This window comes from Lactuca virosa, chromosome 8, assembly GCF_052849685.1.
Source record: "Lactuca virosa cultivar CGN04683 chromosome 8, Lactuca_virosa_CGN04683_v6, whole genome shotgun sequence".
Lineage (NCBI taxonomy): Eukaryota > Viridiplantae > Streptophyta > Magnoliopsida > Asterales > Asteraceae > Lactuca > Lactuca virosa.
Window position 1 is genome coordinate 186,091,126 of NC_136433.1, and position 10,951 is coordinate 186,102,076.

At 30.8% G+C, this 10,951-nt stretch overlaps 1 protein-coding gene across 1 annotated transcript; it reads right to left on the reverse strand.

Moving 5' to 3' along the window:
- Window positions 1-6,607: 6,607 nt before the first annotated feature.
- On the reverse strand, window positions 6,608-7,096 carry LOC145131126 (uncharacterized). Its single transcript, XM_079065857.1, has one exon. It carries the CDS (start codon window positions 7,094-7,096, stop codon window positions 6,608-6,610), a length of 489 nt encoding a protein of 162 aa, XP_078921983.1.
- Between the last annotated feature and the right edge of the window lie 3,855 nt (window positions 7,097-10,951).

Here is a 10,951-nt window from a genome sequence, read left to right on the forward strand (position 1 = left end):
AGATGAGGGAGCATTACCCAGAGTTATTTCCGCCAGCGGACTTCGAGGACGAAGTCTGATTCAAGTGGGGGAGAGTTGTAGCACCCGAGTCGCCAGGTATGAAGTTAATGATTTAATCTATTTTAATTCAATTAAAAGGTGATGGAGGGTTTGTGAGTACGTTGGATGTACACTAGGTATGCACGACGTACTCCTTGCATGCGCGCCATCGGGGTGATCCCGACGTACGTTGGGCGTATCCATTAGTACGTTGGGCGAACTCAAGACAAAGTCCCTCAAGTTTATTACCCTTTCAGCCTCTATTGCCCTTTTAGTGCCAGTCTAATACCCTAGCCTTCTTGAGTGCATTTTTGAGCTTACCTTGAGTGTTTGGGTGTTCTTTGGTGGTTTTGAAGAAGAAGGAAGTTTGGGAAGAAGCAAAAGAGAAGAAGGAGCTTGTAGATCCAGAGTTTGTGCACCATTTCTAGCCTATTGAAGGTATAAAGTCTGAACCTTGATCATTTTAAGCTTAGATCTAGGTTTAGGGTAGATTTTAGCATCTTTTGGTGCCATAACTTGGTTTCTTGGAGTATGAGCTACTAAAGGCCATTTAAGCTGTCCTTTTAAACTCTTAGAATTGTATGGAGTCATAAAAATTGTATCTTGGAGGTTAAGACTCAACCATGCATGTTTTAGTGACGACCTAAGTCAGTTTATGGGCTTAGATCATAGTTTGAGCCCCAACAAGGCATACAAAAGCATAACGTTTGCAACTTTATGGATTAAGACGCTTTTATGAGCTTGGATTTAAGTTTTTTATGTTAAAGTTGAATGGATTAAGTCATGGGTGCAAAATGGGCTGTCTGACCAGTACGTTGGTCATTCTCTAGAGTATGTTGCGTGTACTGTGTCAGTGTCGCGATTCCGAATTGTCATCAGCGTATGTTGGGTGTACGAACCATGTACGCCACGTGTATGCAGTCTGTGGGCTTAGAAGAATTTTGGGCATCATTATTATTGGGCTTTTTGAATTTGTTTAGGTTGGGCCTCAGGCCCATCGGTTGTAGCAGGACAGTTTTGGGCCTAAGGTCATGTTGGGTGCTCTTGGGCCATATTGGGCCTTAGGGGGCCTTATAGTTAGGCTTGGATGCCTTTTTGGTCTTTGTATGGATTTCGGCCTTAGAGTGAGGAAGGCCCAATGAGGTAAGGGTAAAGAAGCCCTTTTTGCCTTAAGTCAAGAATTAAGGTTTGAACTTTCGAGTTAGAATGTGGCCTAATTTATGATGCAGTGTGATGATTGTATTTGTGATAATTGTCAGTTATGACTGTATTGCTTCATGACACTGTGATTCCTGTGACGATATTATGTGGTAGTAGTAGGGGTGAAATAGACCTAGTATCCGGGTGAAATAGATCGAAAAGGGATTGCAAAGCACCCATATATGCTTGATAGTATCCGGTTGAAATAGACTGGAGGAGATTGCAAGCACCCAGATATGCTTGATAGTATCCGGTTGAAATCGACCAAAGAGGTAGGCAAGCACCCAGATATGTTTGGCATTATGTTTGTTTAGTATGTGGTATTTTGGAGGAACTCACTAAGATTCGTGCATATAGTTTTGGTTTATGTTTCAGGTACTACCAGTTTGAAGGGTAAGGGCCCGACACGATCGTACCACATCACCCTATAGTTTCCGCATTTAAAGATTTTGGGAATTTGTACTCTGATAACATGTTACTGTGATACTTTTTTTTGACTATTTTAGTATTACTGTTTATGATTTGACTGAAATTAAAAACAAAAATTTTATCCGGATGTTAATATTCAGATGAGTGAATAGACACCTCTTAACTATAGTCTCCAAACAAAACTATTGAAGGTTGACAGTAACTAGTGAATATAGGTATTTCTATCTAAAAATATTATATATATATGCATTTATACAAAAAATATAGGTATTTCTTTCTAAAAATATTTTATTTGTATTTGATTATATGTTTATAAAAGTATGTATACATATTACTACGTAATAATATATATATATATATATATATATATATATATATATATATATATATATATATATATATATATATATATATATAATGTAAGATTAGAGGTAAAATATATACAAAATAAAATATTAGTTAGTAAATGCATAAAAAATTTAGTGATTAAATTTGTATAAAAAAGTTATTGACTAAATATAAAAAAAATTAATAATATCCAATCAAAATAATATATTTTAATTATAATATAAATTTCAATTGTAAAACATGGCAAAAAAAAACTTTATTGTGAAAATACATATTCTAAAACAAGTTTATTATATTTCAAGAAATTAACATTATGTTTTAAAGCAATAAAGTTCTTCAAATAAGAAATAAAAATATTTTCAATAATTCTAACATCTAGACTTTTTTTAGTTCCAACCATATCATTATTAGTGTTAGCTCAATATAAACAATTTAAGTTTGTACTTTATAACCCAGAACCAAAGACAAGATATGCCTCTATCGTATGGTTGTATCCCGAGAAAATATTTTTTTGATAAGGGAAATGGGTGTTGTAGAAAGATTAATGATGATGCTTTTGCCTAATTGGGTGGCTATAAAAGGTTCAGAAACCCATGAATGCATTCTTTTATAGGCGTCATCTCAATGATCAAAAGTGGGCAAAATCAAATATTTATTTTTCACCAACTCCAATCAAAAACACTGTAGAAGGAACATATGTTTCATATCTTTTCAGGACATACATTTGATAATACCAAGACATTGAGTAGTTTATGTTTGAGGTTGTCATCTGAGGTAGTAAGTAGTCGGATTTCAAAAGTTGAGTTGACAATTTAAGTCAAAGTTAAAAGTAAAAGAATAGTGTCATCTCTTCTCTTCTCTTCTTCTTCAAGTCATAATAACTAGAGTTTCTACCAACTCACCCCCATCAATCCAGATGGCACATGCTATCATGTGCTCTTGCCTCTTTTGACACTTGGTTACATATTTACCTCATCTAAGTAACGAGACATATGCTCAATTGTAACTTGACTAACATAAAATTTCTAACCATTTTGCTTCTTTTTTCTTTGATCAATTAAGTTTTAGGGTTCAAGTAAATTGTTTTCTTTTTTATTATCAATTAACTATAAGTCAATAGCAAGTAGATTGATTCAAATATAAGAGTAATGCATCTAAGATAGAGAACGACATAAAACAACCATTTTGTTTATTATTTCTACCAAAAGGACTTTCTTTTCTTGCCTAATAATTATAGAAAAAAAGGGTTTTTGGATACGAGTTTTTAAAGTGGTTATTATATTTAAATAATTAAGATCAAAATTTTACTTGGTCGAAAACTCGAAGTTAAAGGTAATTATAAGATTTGAGATTTATTTCAATAATCAGTTTTTTACAATAAAACATATATATTGTTTTCTTTCTTCTTATATCTAATTACTTTCGCTTAATACATAGGTTAAAATAGAAATATAATGATCAGATATTATAATTTTAACTTGGATTTAAACTACATCAATATAACCGTGTAACAAAGTTGCATTAATAAGTTTGTATGTATTTGAATATATCAATTTTATGTTTCAAGATTGACCTAAAGAAGTGTGATTTGGTTGGAGGTGTCGAACTAGAAATAGGAACTTATTTCACCACTTTAGGAAAGTAAGAAGTATATATCCCAAATGTTAGAAAAGGTTAAAAAGACATATCATCCCCATATCATCCCCATTCACACGACATTGAAATATTTATAATATTAAAAACTAAAGATACAAATGAATTTCATATATATATATATATATATATATATATATATATATATATATATATATATATATATATATATATATATTCCTTCTTAATTACATAAAAAAAATTAAACATATGTTTTGATGCCAATTTAAAATTTGATAATAAAATAATATTTATAAAATCATTCTTTCTTAATTACATAAAACATTTGATTTCATTTAAACAAAGTTTCTAAAATATATTAAACATAATGCAGACGGTGTTACAGTCAAACCGTGTTCTTCCCTTTACTCACTCCAAAGGGTCCTGAAATTATTTATAAACAATGGGCAAGCTTAAAGCTTAGTGAGTAGACACAATATCACTCATTATATTATGAATATGTATTGCATAACACATAGACACTTAGCACATAAATTTAAATGATATATTGTTGGCATCAACCGTATATTGTCACTTTTGCTCATAGGACCACTTTGTCACAACTAAGATCACTTTCTCATATAGGTTCACTCATTATCAACATATAAACCTTGATCATTTTCCATTATAGGGTCACTTATGATCAATATATATATATATATATATATATATATATATATATATATATATATATATATATATATATATATATATATAGGGACAATGACTTAAAAGGGTAACATATTTTTCCAGTTGTATATATTTAGTCACTAACTTTTTTTTTGTCTATATTTGCCCATTGAACTTTTTTTGTCTATATCTTACCCTTATGACCGGTTGGTGTGGGTTAATCCGGTTTCCGGCGGCCTTTGCAACTCCGGGAAGATTCCGGTCATCTTCTCCGGCAAAAAATTTCAACAAGAACAATATTTTCCTAGAACTTGAATCCAAACACACATCCACATGTAAACTCGATTTTGTAACCAAGAACGTCCATATATGTTATGGTTCGTCGAAAACTCGAAGCAACTCCTCCAGATCTGTGATGAACAACAACAGTCATAGGAGACAGGTGGTGCTCCAGGGGTCGAGTGGCACTCATGGCATGAACCCATAAATTATTTGAGTTCTTTATCTTGAGGTTTATTTTCAGATCTGATGAAGAACATAAATACACACATGAACACACACTGATGAGAAAGTCAGATTTTTCAGATCTGATGAAGATTTTCAAGTACCCATTTCATATGGGTGTTCGATTTGCAGAAATGGGTGTTCGATTTGCAGAAATCGGAAGAACAAACTCAATGTATGTCTGATTTTCTAGAACTCGATTTTCAAGAACCCATTTCATATGGGTGTTCGATTTCAAGAACCCATTTGTATGTGAGTATGACTAATTTCTTGTTCATGTTTGCATATGAGGTGTGTTTATGCATATACATGTGTTTAGAGAACAAACTCAGAAAAAGATAAAGAAAACGAACACAAACCCAAAAACTCAAAATCAAAAACTCACACTCATAAATTGTTTGTGCTTGTTTTATGGACCCGATTTTTGTGTTCATCACAATTTATGAGTTCATCATGATTTATGATGAAGATAACATGATTTGTGTTGGATCTAATGTTCTAATGGATTTCAAAAACCCAGACCTGATGTGTGTGTGTTTTCTTAATCTTAAAATCAAATATGAGTCTGATGTGTGTTCCAGATCTGAAAAAATGTTGGCCGGAGAAGATGACCGGAACCTCGCCGGAGAAGACGTCCGGAACTTTGCCGGAGCTGTGAGATACACCGGAGACCGACAAACCTATGATTGCAGGTCATAATGATGTTTTTTAAACAGTTCAACAAGTTCAGTGGGAAAATATGGACAAAAAAAAAACTTCAGTGACTAAATATGTACAAATAAAAAAATATGTTACCCTTCTAAGTCATTATCCCATATATATATATATATATATATATATATATATATATATATATATATATATATATATATAACATAATAAGTGAGTTAGTGCAAGTCACTTCCATAATCTTGAAGCTGATTGGTAATGGTTTGAAGTCGACACAACAAACATGCAATAACCAATAATAGTATATTGGTTATTTTTATTGTGATTATTACAACTAAAATTTTAATTCTCCATTAATCTCATTAATACTAGATTCATTATGAAATAAGGACTAGTTAGTCTAGATAGTTAGGAGACATGATTATTTCGGTGTATAGTTTTTTTTTTCTGAAATCCAAAAACCAAGCCAACTTTTCTATTCTATACACTGCTCACATAAATAGATTAATCAGTAATATTATTGGAATTAATAATAAATCTTATAATTTGGTTCATAATAACACACGGGTTAATAATAATGACATTTTATAAGGTTACTCAAGTGAAAAAGTGTAGCTTACCCGATTGATGAAAAAAATTGGAATATAGCGAGCGTAACTTTGACACTTAGACTTTTACTAAAAAGATTCTTCAACGCTCCGGCACTTCGCTAGCGATACTTAAGAATGAAGAAATTAAATCACAAGGGACTGAAACCTCGAGGGTTGAGAGAGAGACGAAATTAGCAATGAATAGGGGGGCTTGGTATTTATAGGGGTGAAAATTGGATCGATGTGTCGTGTCCATATGGTCTCATAGTTGCCTTATAAATGAGGTAGTTGGCATTTCGATGGTTGGTTGGCTGCTACATGGAAACTGTTATTTTCTCGTTATCTTTGGATAATTGTAACTTTCTCACACAGAATCCATTTTTGACGTTATTTATATCCATGGTTTCATATTTTCATCTACTATAACTTTTGTTTAGATCGTTTTACCTAAATCATAATATATTTTTACTTTATATTTTTATAAATAAAATCTTATAGTTTATTTATCTTAAAAGTGGAAACGGGGTGTTACAACTCACCCTCACTTACAAAGATTTTGTCCCTAAAATCCATCTAAATAATGTAAGGTAGTTTCTTTTCATTTCTTCCTTTGGATCGCAAGTCCACTCTGACTCTCGTTGATGTTGCCATTGTACCTTTATGGTTCTGATCTCTTTGTTGCATAGTGTCTTCATTTTGCACTCCAAAATAGAAACTGACTTCTCAACGTAGTTCAATTTATCATCTACTTGAGTATCATCGAATGGAAAAATAGCAGTTTCATTTGCCTTCTTAACGTAGTTCAATTTATCATTTACTTGAGTATCATCGAATGAAACAATTGCAATTTCATTTGCCAAGAATTTCCTCAGTTGAGACACATGGAATGTGTTATGTATCAATCCAAGATTTTCTGGTAGTGCTAAATGATAGGCTACCTTTCCTACATGTGCAATTAATTTGTACGAACCAATGTACCTAGGTCCTAACTTTCCTTGCTTTTTGAATTTGATAGTTCCTATCCATGGTGGCATTTTCAGCACTACAAAGTCTCCAACTTGGAATTCTAGGTCAGACTTTTGCTTATCAGCGTAACGTTTTTGGCAAGTCTAATCGTTCTGCATCCTTTCTCGGATCTTCTGCATGTTCTCGGTATCCTTTAAAACTATTTCCATACTACCAAGTACCCTATGTCCAACTTCTCCCCCATTAGATAGGAGTTCTACACTTTCTACCATAAATAATTTTGTATGGATGAACACCGATCCCAATTGCTCCTAAAGTCTACCACACATGCTCTAAGCATGTCTTCAAGTGCCCGAATAGTTCTTTCACCCAGTACTCAGATCTTCATGGAATTTCCTCGAGAACCTTGACATAAACCTTGTGTCTCTTGAAAGATCTATATGTCCAATATTCATCATAGAATCATATTGTTAGATAATATATGATCCTAAAGGGTCACACTAACAACAAATAGATGTAAATATATTATTTATAATAATTTGATTCTTGATAAATAAATATATATCTTGTAGTTAATTGTAAATTATTTTTTTCATGGAAATATTAATTTTCAATGTTAAGTATCAAAATATATCATAATATATCATAAGGTATGATTTATTATGTCATGAACATCTTTTTGGACCAAAAGGTTTTTTTTGTCTTATATGTATTTATATGTTTTATAAGTTATAAAAATTAGAATAGTTTTAATATAAAAAATAGCTTCTTCTTTTCATAATATATTCAAGGAGACCATAAAGAAGAAAGAAGATTTGCTTTTGATTAATTTATTCAACACATCATGCTCTTAGAAAGCTTGGCTAGTTGATTTGGTAAAGCATGACTCTTAAAGTGCTAAGACCCATGGGTTAAAGGCTTAAATTAATGACTTAAAAGAACTGGTTTTCTCCCTTCTTTCAAAAAACAAAAACCACAAAACTTGTGGCTTCCCATCTCGATATTCTCTCTATTTTTTGTCTCTTAAAGTGTTAAGAACATAAAGATGAAGATGATACTTAAATACTCTCTTTTAGGGCAAACCAATTTCTTTGTCTTAAGAGTTTTAGAGATTCTTTTATTACAAGAAGAAGACTAGCATCTTATCCAGTTGATTTATTGTTGGTGTATATCTCTAGAGAACTTCTGCCTTGAAGCTTCATACCACACTTCATCAACTTCCAATCCTCCATGAGAATCAAAGTCTTCAAATGTTATAACACTTTTCTTTCTATGGTTGTTTTTATATTTCTAAGTCTTTGAAAATGATCTTTTGGTGGGAATAAAACTAGTTTTATTTTGTTCATATCTAAAGTGTTTCTTTGATATGTTTATGTTTTTGAAATTTTTATTGAATAAAAGCCCAACAATTAGTATCAGCGCCACTTTGCAAGATTAGTTAGATTTTTTTTTAAGTTGATGAAATCTTTGTTTTTCGAAAACATGGATGATTTTCTCGTTCCAAGAAAAAATTTGTACATATTTTCTATGACAACTTTTAAAATGTTTATAATTGTTATTTTATGACTAGAAGTTTACATCCATCTTTTTAGTCATAAAAGTTGTCTTAGAAAAACTAAAAGTTGTTATATATAATTTGGAGTATATAAATGTGTATGATGTGCAGAAACTAGCCAAGGACCTTAGTGTTGTTGTTTGTGTTGATTTGCAGAAAAATGGTTGTAATATTTATTTACTCATATGGTATGTAATAATTAAATATATTAGTTTTCTTTGTTATTTTTGTAAGTAATAGAATAGTTTTTACAAATAATTTATTAGTACAAAAATGTAAAAAGAAATGAAGATGGAGCCACTTTTTGAAGACAAAAAATGAATTTTTGCAACTAATATGTGTGTAGGGAAAATTACGACACTTCCTAAAATTGTCACTAAAGTTGTCACTGTTGGCAGTTCCCTTAAAATTTGTTGGAGGTTTCGCGACACTTTCTGAAAGTGTTACATGTTGATGAATTATTACTTTCAAGAAAATTTTCAACTTTTTGCAAGCAATGTGTGTTTTCTCAAGTGAGAGCTTCTACAACATGATTAGTATAAGATTTTTGGTCCCCTTAAATGTCCCTTTAGAAATGGACTAGGCATTTTGTGATGGCTCACAAAATTTGAATAGTTGGTTGGTTTATGCACATACGTTTTTAACATATTTGTGTTATTTAATTTTGATGTTGTTATTATTATGTTATGGTTGATAAATTAGTTTTTCAAATGAAAAATAATATTTGAACATAAATAAACATCACAAAAGAGTTTGGTTTTAATGAAATTTACCTTTTACCATAAGATGATAAAAATAGTTTTAAATAAAACAAACTTTATTTATAAAAACTAGAAACCAATAAAATTTCATTATTAAAGTTATATAAGTTTAAAATCGAGATTTATAAACTTATCCAACCCCAAACCTTGTTTTATAAAAGGAAGATTTATTAAAATGTTTATAATTGTTCTAAAGCGCTCAAACGTTGAACTTAATACTTGCTATTAAAACTTGATCGCACCAATTTTATAAAACCGGATTTTATTAAAAAAACATTGTTAAAATGTGATTTTACATAAAATAAGATTTTTTGAAGTATAACATGGTTTATTGGACGCATGCAATAACCATGATATAATATGATTTTTAAAATTAATAAAAACATCAAAAACCCCTTACAAACCCCAAATCTATGCAATCATTTTGAAGAACACTCACACATCTCATATATGCACTAGTGGGATAAACGTCACCTAACCGCTTAGTGTTATCTTTTGATGGTTAAGGTGTACTCGCGATTTCTATAACCAAGCTATAGACAGATTACACAAGCTTTTTAAATGGTTGATTTGAATGGAAATCTTTTGTGATAAAGTTCACGTAAGCAAGAGAGATTCAAGGCATTAATGTGATCAAACATGTATAATTAAATTTTTTATTAGCAATCCCATAAATCCTAAATTTATATAGTAAAATATAATTGATAATCGATATATATCGGGTTGGATGCAAATGAATGGGATAAATGTCACCTATTCATTTATTTGTTTCGCAACTTGGATCCTAGAGTTTGATAATTAAAGGTTTTGGAAACTAAAAGAGTATTAATTATTAAAGATTAAATATTGAAAATACTAAATAAATTTTGTTAAAATTTTGTGGATATATGTAATCCACTCTAATAACCATGAATTATCATTTTCTTTAATGTCTTAATGAAACAATAACTTTCAATGGATACAACTTCAATAAATGGGTTCATGTTTTGAGAGATAGTCTGGTGAGAGATGTGAAATTGTATCCACTTAAGGGTCCTAGTCCTAAACAACTTGCTTTGAGAAACAGACCTGAACATTATACCTAGTAAAGGCATCACTCAGATGCTCAATATGCTTCTAACATCCCACTTAGAATAGTTATTCTTGACTTCCAGGAAGTCTTGGATAATTTATATATATATATATATATATATATATATATATATATATATATATATATATATATATATATATGTTAATATAACAGGTTAAGAAATATTCCAATAAATACAATGATATTTTTTTTAAACTTGTTCAAACAATGGAATAATGCAAGGCTAAAAATAGTCATTTTGTGTGATATAATAAGCCCATGTTTTATGGATTGAACATCTTTAAGCTCAAGAATTCTAAGAAGGCCCACATAGATGGATCTTGTTTCTTTTATGGAGAAACTGGACACTGGAAGAGGAACTGCTCCTCTTATCTAAGAAGAAAGTCTGGAAGAGACTAGTACTTCAGGTGTCTACTAGACAGAACTTATACTTTTAATATAACACTCAAGTACATGGTACTTAAATGTTAATCTAATATTTGTAACTTGCTTATAGATATTTACAAAAGAGTAA